At 36.1% G+C, this 15,218-nt stretch overlaps 1 protein-coding gene across 1 annotated transcript; it reads right to left on the bottom strand.

Annotated features, from left to right (window-relative positions):
• Positions 1-436: 436 nt before the first annotated feature.
• Positions 437-11,820, bottom strand: klhl20 (kelch-like family member 20). Its single transcript, XM_051138613.1, has 12 exons — positions 11,690-11,820; positions 10,128-10,494; positions 9,810-10,016; positions 7,969-8,127; positions 7,038-7,132; positions 5,551-5,666; positions 5,266-5,449; positions 5,029-5,172; positions 4,782-4,915; positions 3,714-3,922; positions 3,531-3,637; positions 437-1,656 (listed from the first exon to the last, which is right to left on the bottom strand). Exons 2-12 carry the CDS (start codon positions 10,461-10,463, stop codon positions 1,572-1,574), a joined length of 1,776 nt encoding a protein of 591 aa, XP_050994570.1. The 5' UTR covers positions 10,464-10,494; positions 11,690-11,820; the 3' UTR covers positions 437-1,571.
• Positions 11,821-15,218: the final 3,398 nt, after the last annotated feature.

Genomic DNA, 15,218 nt, shown 5'->3' with positions numbered 1-15,218 from the left:
TTAACGTCACAAAGGGCTTTAGATTACACTGACCAAATTTGGTGTTGATCTGACTAAATCTCTAGGAGTTCATTTAAATACACCTGAAAATGGCAAAAACGGCACAAAACTTGCAGAGAAAATTCAAAATAACAGCCTTCCTGTTGGGTTTCAAACTTCATACCGGGCGACTTTTTTTTTGTAGGGATTGGTGTGTTAAATATGTCTACCAAATTTTGTACATGTATGTGAAACACAGCTCGAGGGACACTTCGTTGAAATTTTATAGGTGGCGCTATCGAGTCATTCTGCCACACCCACTTCTAAAACACATCTCAGATGTAAATTTTCACCACTTCTGAGGTGTGTGCAAGGAGACAAAGAAAGACTGAGCAATTCTAATAGGGTCCTTGCACCATCGGTGCTCGGGTCCTAATAATGACTGCGAACATTTGGATCTTTTTTCTTTGGATTTTTTATTTTCACTTTCAAAGTTTTGAAATGTATAGACAGTTCAACATTTTTAAAATTAAATAAGATCATGGAAGATATACTTTATGTAACCGTATTTCAACACCAAGAGTAGAACACATAACTGTCCTGTGGGAAAACAAGAGTGTTCATTTAAAAAAAAAAAAAAAAAAAGTAAGGGCAGTTGTAACATTTCAAAGAGATTCATCTCATATTCAGTAACAAGCTTAACATTAAGTTTGACCATATGTACAGGCTACTACTGCAAACCTGTTTGTTCTTAAATTTCAGATGATGAAAAACCTACCTTGGGTCCTCATACTTGCATAAAACAATACATCCAACAGTATTTTTTTTTTTTAAAGAAAAAAAAAATACAAACGTTAATATAAAAAATCTTAGTGGACTAAAGTGCATGGACTGATTCATTGATGCATTCAGTTGTATAAAAGTAAACAAATTGATAATACGTCAAACCTGTTTTTGACCGCTTCAAAAATAACTTATTTTCTTCTTCAACAGCCTTCATTAGATTGCAATGTTTCAAGAGGGACTGCATTTTCAGTACACCAAAGGAAGAGAGAGAGGAAAAAAAAACAAACAAACATCAACTAAGCTGCTTACATCTGGTAAAAATGCAGAGGAACAGTTAATGCTCAGTGTACAAACTTAAAGAAATGGTAAAGATATCACAGTGCATCTAATTCAGATCCAATAACATTTGCTCGTAAGAACGAGCGTCATTCACACCAATCCCCAGCGGCGTGTGTTTCAGGTTACTGTAGTTATTCTTCAATGCAGTCAAACAGACCGGCAGAAGCCTATAATTCCTTCCAGAAAACCAACCGCTTTTCCGGCTGCTGTTTCTCTCCTTAAAACATTGCCTTTGGCTATTCTCAAGTATGAAAGAGAAACCAAATTTAAAAACAAAATGGACTGATGCTCTATGGCCAGGTGAGTCTCCTCAGAGCAGCTTCAGGAGATGGTATACCTTTGCTTTCACCATCTCAGTAACTGGAGACAATACTCAGTTTTTAACAGGCTTTCCTCTTGCATGATGCACAATGTCTCTATGAGGCACGAGCTATGGTGAGGCATCTGTGAGATGGATACTGTAGGTGTTACCATATATGCGATTCACAGTGAGTCATTTTTATTACACCAACGCCACCTCCCAACCTCCTGTAGTTCATTCCACCATAGAGCCTTGAGGGAAAAAAACAAACAAACAGAAACAACAATCAGCAACTGGTTTGGGCTAATACAGTCATGCACCCTTGCAAAATGCAAAAAAAAAATGCAACCCTTCAGAACATTGTTCCATTTGCAAATGTTTTGATATTCACATGCTTATTATTTTTGTTTGCACTGCAACAAAAAAACAGAATAAAAGTTAAACTTGATAAAATTTCACACAGAACTCAAAAATGGACTGAACAAAATTATTGACACCTTGTCAAAATTGTAAGAAATAATTGCTTTTCAAGCATGTGATGCTCCTGTAATTTGTATTTAGACACACCTTTGGTAAGTAACAGGTGTGGGCAATATAGTAATCACACTTGCAACCAGTTAAAATGGAGAAACGTTGACTCAGCCTTTGTGTTGTGTGTCACACTGAGTTTGGAGAAAAGAAAGAAGTGTAAAGAGTTGTCTGTGGATTTGAGAGAAAAAAAAATTGTGGAAAAACATGAACAATCTCAAGGCTACAAGTCCTTCAGAGATTTTAATGTTCCTGTTTCCTCTGTGCGCAATATCATCAAGAGGTTTACAGCCCATGGCACTGTAGCAGGAAGAGCAAAATTAATGAAAAATTACAAATGATGGATTGTTCGAATGGTGGATAAAGAACCCGATTAACTTCCAAACAAATTCAATCTGCAGACACAGGGTACAACAGTGTCAGCTTGCACTATCAGTCGCCATCTAAATGAAAAGGGATGCTATGGTAGAAGACCCAGGAGGACACCACTGCTGACACAAAGGCATAAAAAAACAAGACTGGAGTTTGCCAAAACCACAGTTCTTCTGGGAGAATGTACTGTGGCCAGATGAGACAAAAGTATAGCTTTTTTGGTAAAGGACATCATGGCACTGTTTACAGAAAAAGAAATGAGGTCTTCAAAGAAAAAAAAAACAAAGTCCCTACAGTCAAACATGGTGGAGGTTCAAAGATGTTTTAGGGTTGCTTTGCTGCTTCTGGCACTGGATGCCTTGACTGTGTGAACGGTATCATGAAATCTGATGATTACCAAAGAATTTTGGGCATAACGCAGTGGCCAGTGTCCGAAAGCTGCGTCTCCACCAGAGGTCATGGGTCTTCCAGCAGGACAATGGCTCGAAATGCACTTCAAAAAGCACTCAGAAATGATTACAAACAAAGCGCTGGAGAGTTCTGAAGAACTCCTGTGGAAAGATCTCAAAACAGCAGCTGGGAAAAGACATCCTTCAAATCTGAATGACCTGGAGCAGTTTGCAAAAGAATAGTGGTCCAAAATTCCAGTAAAGAGGTGTAAGAAACTCATTCATGGTTACAGGAAGCGAATGATTTCAGTTATTTTTTCCCAAAAGGGGGTGCTACCAAATAGTAAGTTAAGGGTGCCAATAATTCAAAATTTTGTCCAGTGCATTTTTTGGGTTCTGTGTGGAATTGTATCAGATTTGACTTTTCTTCTCTGTTTTTTTTTTTTTGTGTTGTTCCAATGCAAAGAAAATAAATAATTAAACAAACATGTGAGTACCAAAACATATGCAACTGCAACAATTTTCTGAGAGAAGGGTTGCATTTTCTAACAGAATTGCAAGGGTGCCGATATTTTTGGCCATGACTGTGCGATTTTTAATGTCACCTGAGTGCATTTATTTGATCAAAAATACCAAAAAAAAAAAAGCAATATTGTGAAATAATATCAATTTAAATGTAAAATGCAAAGCTGAATTTTCAACAGCCATTTTTCCAGTTATCAGTGTCACATGCTACTTCAGAAATCATTCTAATATGCTGATTTGGAACTCAAGAAACATTTCTTATTATTATCAATGTTAAAGAAAATTGTGCTGCTTAATATTTTTGTACATACCTCCATGTGTTGGCATCAGGATCATAGACTTCTATAGTTTTTAGGTATGTGGTACCGTCGAATCCTCCAACTGCCATCAACTGGCCATTTACTACTGCTAAACCAACCTAGAACAATGGAGAGAATTTATATGCTGAGTAATTCCTTTATCAGAGGCTTAAACAAGATCAAAGATTCACATACCCCGCTCCTTCTGGACGTCATTGCAACCACAGGAGACCACTGATTGGTTCTGGGATTGTATCGCTCTGCGCTGCTCAGTTCTGTGGTATCGTCTCTGCCGCCAACAGAGTAGATCATATCCTGGTATACGGCACAGCCCAGGTGTTTCCGACGAGTTCCCATGGGTGCCACTGTATGCCAGCGGTTCTCTTGAGGGTTATACCGCTCCACTGCCAACAAAAATCACTGTTAATAAACATTCTGCATCTCCTTTATAACTAAAATGCAGCAAATCAACACTACCATTTGGACCTAGTAAGATTTTTTTTTTTTCTGAAAAAAAAAAAAAAAAAGCATCTTATGTTTATCAAGGCAGCATTTATTTTATTAAAATATAATAATAATAATAATAATAATAATAATAATAATAAAAAAAAAAATTTATTCCTGTGACAGCAAAGCTGAATCTTCAGCAGTCTTCAATGTCACATTATCCTTCAGAAATCATTGTAATATTCTGATTTACTAACCGTTAGTTGACGACAAGAGGCTTGGTCGACCAAAATTTTATTAGTAGCTTAGTCTCAGAAAAAGAAAATTCCACAGGAAGTGGCGAAATCACGCAGTCCGTGACAGACAGATCGGTCTATGTGGTAGCACAGTACATCGGACAGGACATCCAAATGCTCACCTATTCATTCATCGACCTCAAATATGGCTTTTCATCTGAAAGATGTATGTAGTAGCAACTTTAAATGGCAGCTCAACCTAGTGTTAATCTAGAAAGATAAAAGTAATACATCTTTCGAATCTGTAAAGAAGCTACATTTGTGCACTCACAATAACAACGAAACGTTGTGCTTTTGTAAAATAATTAAAGCAAACAGGATGCGATTTCTGCTGTCTCTGCCTCTGTGAACTTGAGTGCAAAATGAATGTAAATGTAAATACAGTCGGTTATGAATCTGTTCACATTCAAAACACTCCTTAGCTGCAATTATTCTTAAAAATACAGAAGACACATTAAGTATTAACTGCAAACATAGCAAAATCAGATTTTTTTTTTCCTCTACACCTTTCAGTGTTTACCTGTATTTAGTGGGGATGTGCCATCTGAACCACCTACTGCGTAAAGAAAACCTCCTAATACAGCTACAGCTACACCCAACCGCCTGGTACTCATTGAGGCAACACGAGTCCACTTATTCTCTTTCGGATCATACCTAAAGAAAACAAAAAACAAAAAACAAATATCTAATTAAAACTCCTAAAGGAAACTTTAAAACATGCACATTTAGATATTTAGATAATATTTGTGTAATCATCTTAATCATACCTTTCTACAATGTTGAGACAGGAAACACCATCCTGACCTCCCACAGCATACAGATACCCTCCTAAAACAGCAACACCCACACTGGTCCTGCAGGTGCTTGTAGGTGCGACGTCACTGCTCCACTGGTTAGTCTTAGGATCATACCTGCCAGAGCCAGCAGAGGGCAGAACTGTTAAGTTTTTATTTTTCATCCTGTACGGATTCACATCTGATTCATTTATATTAATCAAGCAGCACCTCTCCACACTATTGAGATAAGATGAGCCGTCATGTCCGCCAACTGCATACAACAGATCATCCAGAACACTGACACCCACTCCACAGCGCCGTTTGCTCATGGACGCCACCATCCTCCACTCATTGGTCTGAGGGTCGTAGCGCTCAACGCTTGAGATAGCATCACCACTGCACCAACCTCCCACTGAGTCACACAAACACAAGTCAGATGTGCAAAGGGAAAAATATCACAAAGCAAATCAATCAATAGAATAAGAACTAAAATATGCCTGCTAAAACACCCACCAGCAAACAGTACTTCTCCACAACGGATAGGCTTTCTGGGCCTGGTTCGAGGTCCCTGCATTAGGGGGCGTTCTTGGGGAAGCAGGAGGTAGTTCTTGGCTTCATCAACCAAGTCCCTATAGGGCAAAAATGTAAAATTTAAAAATTTAATTTAAATGTTAGAGAATTAAAAACATGTATTTTAATGGTACAGATCAATTCCAAATGGCTGTAAGCCAAGTAAGAATAGATTTTTAATAAGAGAAAAGCTCTAGGTGATCTATAAAATTAGAATTTTGCAACAGCCTCCAAAAAGGTTTTATATATTTATTGAATACTATATTCAATCTGAAGAGCATGACTAAGTACAAATTCCACAAAATACAGTATTGTTTGCTCATAATTGAGCACTATGTCAGCCTTTACGGTGTATATTTAAGGTGAGAGACAAATGAAAAATAGAAAAATGTAAATAAATAAATACACACAAATTTACAAGTTTTTTTTTCAAGGTTTTTTTTTTTAAATAAACCAAGTCTGGTCTCACTACATTAAAAACTTTTTCATAAGAATTTACTAAAAAGTAAAGACACCTATTCAGATCTATTAAAGGGATTTTAAAAACCACAACATTTTATACATATTTTGGACTACGGCAGCACCATTATTACGTGAAATGGCTGCACTCTTTGAGCTACTGGCACTGTCTGTTGCTATTTTTACCACAACACAACTTGTAAAATAAAATATGATAAACTATGTCACATTGTGTGGCTTTTGGTTGTAATTTTCACTCGAAGGCCAACAAGAAGCGATGTAAGTCTTCACTGATTTCCTAGCAATAAGTAGAGGAGAAAAGAATGGGAAGATACCTGTGGACGAATAAAACTTCCTAAAGACCTGCATTTTGTTCTCTCCACTTTAGCCCTGATAAGGCTTTTAGTAGACCACAGCTAATAAAAGAGCTTATAAACGGCAGAGACAAGAAACACTAGATGCTATCCTGGCAGGATGTAAACAAGCTGACGCTTGTCATGACGCAGCAGCCACTGAAGTTTCTCAGCGTAGATTTCACTCAATATCCAGTGGCGTTTAGACTCCTTGTGGAGAAAAATCGATGGTACGGCATTTGGTTTAAGCCTACATTTATATGCATCGCCACCTGTAAGTTCTATCAGTAGCTGTGCTTATCTTATCAGTATTTTATTTTCTGAGTGGTTTTGTGGTAAAAATAGCAACAGTTAGTGCCAGCAGCTCAGTGAGTCCAACCATAGTCCAAAACGATGTGAATTTTTTTAAAATAACGTAAATCTTTCATAGGTTTTCTACTACACATTTCAGTAAGAAACATCATTTAGGTTATATTAAGCCACATTAAGCCACAGTCTTAATACCTGGGTTTCTCTTTAAAATATGCTTCAGAGATATTGGACAAAAGGGGCATAGAAGTGGATCTTCGCACATTAATAAAAACCTCATTAAATTTAAAAGAGACTATACATACGCACCTACACTCCTCATCACTCTTGATAAGAGGATCTGAGCCCACCGTCCCAACTAGAAACTTCGGGCTCAAAAGGGGAAGACGCACATGTTGCAGAACCTGTTGTCATGACAAAACAGATGAGAGGTCTCATGAATAATTCATCTCAATCATCTCTTTGATGCAGGTCTAAATAATAACATAATTTACATTTAATTTACATAAAACCCCTTTTTTAATCCTGTTGATATATACTACCGTTTAAAAGCCTGTCAGCTTGTCATTATTAAAAATATATTACAGAAATATAATGCAAAAATTATAACTTTTATTCAACAGGAATGTGACAACATGCATGAGGTTATAAAGTAGTTCTGTTTTAAACAAATGCTGTTCTTTTGAACGGTCTGTTCATCAAATGACGCATCATGGTTTTCAGAATAATATGTGACCCTGGACCACAAAACCAGTCTTAAGTCGCTGTGGTATATTTGTAGCAGTAGCCAAAAATACATTGTATGGGTCAAAATTATCGATTTTTCTTTTATGACAAAAATCATCAGGAAATTAGGTAAAAATCATGTTCCATGAAGATATTTTGTAAATTTCCTACCGTAAATATATCAAAACTTAATTTTTGATTAGTAAAATGCATTATTAAGAACTTCATTTGGACAACTTTAAAGGTGATTTTCTCAATATTTTGATTTGTTTGCACCCTCAGATTCAAGATTTTCAAATAGTTGCATCTCTGCCAAATATTGTCCTATCCTCAGCTTTCAGATTATGTTTAAATGTCAGTTTCAAAAAATTTACCCTTATGGTTTTGTGGTCCAGGGTCACATATTAAACAGAGCGCCTGCTTTAAACATTGATGTACTGCATTTTTTTATTCCAAATTATGAGTATCTACCATAAGCAGTACATCTATAGTGCTTTATATGCTTATGTCTGACCTGTGGCAGCTGAGGCCTGCGCTCCTGGATGCTGTATTTAACCCAGGCCATTACAGCGTTAAACACCTGCTCCTCACTCCGAACATTGAGCTCATCACTGGAGATGATGTCTATCAGCTGGTTGGCTGGCAGCAGCATGAACTCTTCACTCTCCATCACCTAAAAGGCAGAAATTATCAAAAAACATTAATGTGACATGTATCAACTTTTCACTTCACAAAACACAGATCCCAGTTGTTTGTTAACACAGTTTATATATTCTCTGGCAATCAAACCTATGATCGTTGTATTGTATTTGACCCTTTGAAACTAAATGAAGAAATACGGGGGTGTTAATTTGATACCAGCAATGGGGGTTCTTCCCATGAGTCAAAAATAACAGGCTTGCACAGTCATCAGGGAAACCCTAAACTAGCTGATGGAAAAGTTGAGGGCACAGCTAAAATTAGATACAGGGAAGTCACAACTGAGGCTTATGTAAGGTTCCTACACTTTCCGATCAGTGTACACTATCAGTCAAAAGTTTTTGGACAGTAAGATCTTTTATGTTTTTAATCTTTAAAGAAGTCTCTTCTGCTCACCAAGCCTGCATTTATTTGATCCAAAGTACAACAAAAACAGTAAAATTCTGAAATGTGTTTACTTTTTAAAATAATTGCTTTCTATTTGAATATATTTTAAAATGAAATGTACTTAATTCAAAGCTTTTTTTACCAGTCAAAAACTTTTGACTGGTAGTGTAAATTCTAAGACATTTTTATTTACTATAACTAGAACCATTTATATTGACTATAGACTCCTCCAAACCTGGAAAACCACTTTTACAAGGTTTCCAGGAATGTGACAACCCTACTTATAAAAAAATAAGACTAGAACTACTGAATCTAGCTTCTTTTTTTAAATCATACAACATCAAGGTACAATAAGGTTTCTTTAAGTATCATAAACTAACAAGGAATAATAACTGCACAGCATTTATTAAACTAGGTTTATGTTATTTTTTTATGTTAATACACAAAGATTTGGGGTCAATAAGATTTTGTAATGTTTCTGAAACATCTCTTGAAACACCAAGGCTGTATTTATTTAGTCAAAAATGCAGTACAAACAGTAATACTGTGAGATACTATTACAATTTAAAACAGTGGTTCTCATTAGGAGAGAGGTCCATGAACTGAACTAATGAGCTGATGATCTCAATCAGGTGTGTTAAATAAGGGAGACATGCAAAATGTGCAGAGCAGTGGACACCCAGGACCAGGATTGAAAATCACTTTTTATTTTTAATACATTTTAAAATGCAATTTATTCTTGTGAATCCTTTTAGAATCATTTAATAAGCTGATTTGGTGCTCAAGAAACTTTTTTTTTTTACAGTTAAAAAGTTGGGCTGCTTAATATTTTTGTAAAAACTGTGATACATTTTTTCAGGATTTTTTTAAATAGAAAGTTTAAAAGAACTGCAATTAGTTGAAATAAAAATCTACAACTATCACTGTGGATAAATTTAATGGTTTATTGCTGAATAAAAGTATAACTGTCAAAAATTGACTCCAAACTTTTGAATGTTAGTGTTTTATGAACATTATATTTATAAACCAAAATGTACCAAGATTAATAAATGCTGTAAAAATTAAGTTGTTAATGACACCTAATCTATCAACAAACTGAACCTTCTTAAATTATAAGATCATTTACTACTAGTAAACAGAATATACTTAGACCTGTGCTACACAAAGACAGCAAAAACAAGTAAGGAATGGAAACAAAAAGATTAAAGTTCAAAGTCATGGTACATTCATTGTCAACACAATAGAGGGTGTGTAGAGGTCAACCATTACCTCCTGAAAGTTATGCTGGGTGAACTTATCAGCAATACGCAGCAGCTCTCTGCAGGAGTGAGTGTCGGCGAAGGCCCTGATGCCTAAGCAGTTCGAGGGGTCCAATTGCCGCTTCAGGAATTCACAGCAGGCTTCCTGAATCTCTGCCAGCTGCAACAAGCAGGCAGCGGGCAGCAAAGTCTGCACATTTCCCTCCTCCACAGTCACCTGCAGGCCAGGTTTAAAGTTTAACATCTGAACATCAATACGCAACAATTTACAGTAGTTGAACGTTCAATGGAACTTTAATATTGAACATACAGCATTAGAAACTCATACCTGCGAGGTATAAGCAAAGTCGATGAGCAGCTCCATGGCTCGTTCATCGATATCCCGGATGACGACTTCCGTCTGTCGGCTCTCGGCCAGTTCCCCCGTGAACATTGCTCTGAAATAGGGGCTGCAGGCAGACAGGATCACACGGTGTGCATAAATCTTCTTGGCTCCCACCACCAAAACCACATCGCACAACTCTCTGTGCTTGCGGAGCAGGTTGATGACCTCCAAGGTCTGCCGAGGATGCTTGTCCGAGATGTAGGGCATCCTGGCAGGCTGGGGTACTCCCTCTGGGAGCTTGTTGGGGTCACCAAGGGTGCAGCGACTTGTGATATCCATTCCTGTGGTATCTGGGCGTGCACTGGTACCCCTTAAGGAAAAAAAATGGTTTTAGTTGATGCTAGTTCGATTCTTGTTTCATCTCACCTTCTTTAGAGTGCTTATAGCTGAACATGTTTCATAACTCATTAACTTTACAGTTAATGAACTCAAATAACTCAACAAACTTACTCAAGCTGAATAACAACACTACTGTCTTTTTCAGAGCTGCTTTAAAGCAAAATTTGAAGTAATTCTGTTACTGTTTATAGCTGTAGAGCTGCTTTTGAAAAAAATGGTAATGTATTATTGCTATATAAATAAAGGTGACTGTGAGAAGTCAATTTAGATGGACGTATCTGCTCAATGGAAACTACTTTTGTATTATTTAAATAGAAATTAACTTAAATAACGAGATTAAAAGATTAAATATCATACTTACAATACATTCAAAGCATGCCAACATGATTTCAAACGCTTCTCTTGTTCACACATGAGCAATCTGAAGGTTGCACCAATAATGTTGAGTTATCTTTGAAAAATTATTATCTAGAGATCAAGCAGGTTGAACTCTGTGCAAACAAGCTTAAAACAGTATGACTAACAAATATGAGCGCAACACACGCCCATAGTAAACATCACAAATGAATTCACTGACTCTATCAGAATGTCCCATATGTTCCTTAACAAATAAAAAACACGTGGACGTCTTACGTACTGACATTTAACTGCAGTGTTTTCTGTTTAAGACCTATTTAATGAAATTTAACTATAGTATAACTTGTACTTATTTGGGGTAACTGGTTGCTCTGGAGAGCCAAATGCTGTAATGTGACAATGCAGCAAAATAGAAATGGGAGTTAAATGTGAGGCAAATACATACACAAATCAGCTCAATTATGTTCTGCATATTTTAAAGACACGTTTAACGTATTGAAGATTAGTCTTGTTATGTTTATAATCAATTCGACAGGGCCCAGAGTATTCCTTATGCTAACCCTAGCGGTAGTAGATGCGATATCCCTTATGCAGAACTATTCAAATAATTGTATGGTTTTAATATACATAATGTCAAGGTTTAAAGCATATCTGTGTGCAATACTCGCTGTTTACACACTGGCTAACGGAGTGTCAATTAGCTCTAGCTTAGCTTGATCGAAGTATCGGATTTGTACTGTTTTAGCAGTTGTTCAAAGGTGGCGTTACGCATTGTAAAGAATACGACAGAACAGACGTGATTCCCTCACCTTATTTGTCCATTAAATCGGTCCAGATTGAATTTTAAGTCGTCGGGATTTGGGAAGATAATATCAAGACTACCGCTGGGTCTACGGGGCACCGTCCACTTTTATTTTTTATTTTCCTTATGAGCTTCCTGACAGTCACAGGAAATGGGCGTTTTAAAATAAAAGTCCTGCATCTTTTTATGCGCTCTGCCAGAAATACGTGAAATTAAATTTGGAGACTATAATTTGTTAATTTTAACATTTATGACGTATCTATATGATCATACCAGCATCAAAAACAAAAGTAGCGGTACCACTTTACAAAAAGGTGTAATTTGTTAACATTAATTAATGTATTAACAACATGAACAAACAATGAACTGTATTTTTATTGACTAACATTAACAAAGATAAATAGTGTAATAAATGTTGTTAATTGTTTGTTCATGTCATTTAATACAATAATTAATGTTAACAAATGACACCTTATTATAAAGTGTTACCGCAAACAATAAAAAATACATTTATAACACTATTTATTAATCTTTGTTAATGTTAGTTAATAAAAATACAGCTGTCCATTGTTTGTGCATGTTAGTTAACAGTGCATTAACTAATGTTGCCAAACACAACTTGTGATTTTAACAATGGTGAAATTAACTTTAGAAGTACTGCTCATTCTTAGTTCATGTTAACTAATGTAGTTAACTAACGCTAACTAATGACCTTATTGTAAAGTGTTACCAAAGTGGCAATAAATAACGGCTGAAGTAACTGAAACGATTAAAATATTAACTGAAATAAAGATAAATAAATGTAAATAAAATAAACTATTTGCTGAAAAACTTAAGCTTAAGAAATCAGAAAACAATAGAAATGTTGCACTGGCAATTATATGAAATAAAATAACTTTCGAAATTAAATAAAAACGTAATAATGAAAAATTACAACATAAGGGTAACGAAAAGGTACAACAGACTTACAATGGTACAACATATTAACTACAGTTAAAATGAAAATGGAAATAAAAAATAACAGATTATATTAATAAATACTATATTAGTATTAGTATTATAAATAATTGTAAAATAATACTGCTTTTTCGAGCTGTCAGCAAAAAAAACAAAAAATAATAAACAGATAAAAAGTGAACGAATTCTAGTTACTAAATTCACACTAAACCCCTAAATTACAAGCATATAATGAATATAAATAGTTATAAATAAGTTATAAATAATATAAATATATATATAAAATTAAAGTAAACATGGTTTCCCAGCACATTTAATTCTGAAGTCTTTTTGTTTTTGTTTTGTTTTTTTAATTATAACTTCGTTATGGCATTCAGGCATTATTATAAGATTGTTTATTTGTTTGTTTCAGTTTGCACTTGATCCTTATGTACCTGGGGTTCCCTACATTATGAGAACCAAATAGAAATGAGGATAAAGTACAGTAATACCAGTAAATTTTGACCTTGCGGGGACTTTTTTCTTTTTGGTCTCCATGAGGAAAACAGCTTATTAATCATATAGAATTAAGCGTAGTTTTAGGTGTAGTGTTAGGCTAAGGGGATAGAAAATACAGTTTGTACAGTAGAAAAATCATTACGCCTATGGAATGTCCCCACAAAAAAATGGAACCCATTATGCGTGTGTGTGTCTGACTGCCTGTCTGTTTTTGAAGGTGTGTTGCTTCTGACAAAGACATTCTAGATGAGACTCAAATGAGCCTACATTCTTCCACTGTTTATTGGAATGCTTTCAGACAGGTTTACAAGTCTCTCTCTCTCTCTCTCTCTCTCTCTCTCTCTCTCATTCGCTCACTCAGCTTCTCCCTCCCCTCCCCTCCCTCTCTCTCTCTCTCCTGCAGTCTCTCTCTTTCTCTCCCCTGTTTCTGTTCTGTGGCATGTTTTATTAAACTCTTTTGTAAAGTGTTTTACTTTGCGCATTGGTGGCCCCCAAATTGAACCATAGGAGGCAGTGCTTTTGAGCCTGATGTGGGGGGAAACAACACCACTAATAGAGGTAAACAAGACCTTTTCAATAGACACTGATTAATCAGCCTGAACTCCTCAAATACCATAAATGACCTGAAGGGATTTAGCTGTGTCTGAAATTCATATTAAATTGCATAGGATATTGTGCATCCAAATGATGTAGTTTTATTTATTTCCCATGCATCATTTTTTTGCCAATATTTATATTAGGGCTTTCAACTGCTGAAAAAAGGTGATGCTTTTTAAACATAGTCATTGTCTTACACAGTTTGTTTCACCACAAAACATCATTTTGGACCATGCAAAAGGGACCTCCCCTTCCCTGAAAATCCAGACTTACTTTGCTGCCAACACCCAATCCCTGGATTTTAGTTCTGAGGAGTTGTAAAGGCAAAAAGAAGCAGGAATAGTGTGAAATACCAGGTGAATACCAGGATCAAATAGCCAGTGAAACATCTGATAGCAATGACATCACTTGTGCTTTTGTCCTGGCTTTTTTGTCTTACAACCACACACATAAAACATGTGTCATTCCACATAGGCAAAACACTGAACGTCAAGCACATCAGAAAAAGAGCTCTCGGCTACTCTGAGATTGATATCAGAGGGTCTGTTTCTCCCGAAATGTGTCCCCCCTCCTTTCCCCCCCTCCTGGGAAAACAGCGACAACAAATTAGCCTTCTTTTATGTCAGAGCCTAAGGACGACACTTGGACAGCCCTGAGATTGTCCGCCCGAGTTCCCATGAACCTCACTAACCTTCTCTTTCAGTGCAGAAGGAAGCGGCCATTGTGCCAGCACCTGTTTCTGTGGAAATTGGTGAAATGATGGCTTTGTTAGGCATTGCCCAGGCAACCAGGAGAAAAGAGCATGAGGATGAGAGGGAGGAGGAGGTGGGGCAGCTGAGGTTTGGGTGGGGGGGAGGGGCCACTGGACCTGGAGGGCCCACTCTTGAGGAGAGGACTGGAGGGGACGTAAGGGCTGTCTTGTAATTAGCCAAAGAACTTATTCTTACCAGGTTGTTCCACTGTGCTCCGGCCCTAACTATGTTATAATAAGTAGAGCATAAGAGACATTGTTAGCACAGTTTTCTTTTTTCTATTTGAAAGAAATTAATACTTTTATTTAGGGAGGAAGCATTAAATTTAGCTAAAGTTGCAGTAAGGACTTTTATAACGTTACATAAGAATCTACTTTAATGTTATCATGTTATCATGTTTTTATTGTGGAAATTAGCTGTATTTTTTAATTATTTTTACTTAATCAAAATAACCCAACTGCAGTTTGATTGAGATTAAGTGTAATGCAAAAAAACATGATTTTTGAAAATTAGAGTTATCTCTGTATCTCTTCATATATATATATATATATATATATATATATATGACAGTTTCCAGAGAAATATTAAGTGGCACATCTCTTTTCAACATTTATAATAAGAAGAAGAAATGTTTTTTAAGCACCAAATCGAAGACTGGAGAAAAGACTGGAGTAATGATGCTAAAAATTCAGATTTGTCATCACTGGAATAAATGACATTCTAAAATAGAAA

The sequence above is a fragment of the Labeo rohita genome, chromosome 2 (assembly GCF_022985175.1).
Source record: "Labeo rohita strain BAU-BD-2019 chromosome 2, IGBB_LRoh.1.0, whole genome shotgun sequence".
Classification (NCBI taxonomy): Eukaryota; Metazoa; Chordata; class Actinopteri; order Cypriniformes; family Cyprinidae; genus Labeo; species Labeo rohita.
Note: the sequence above shows the minus strand (reverse complement) of the source record. Positions and strands in the feature narration are given on the sequence as shown.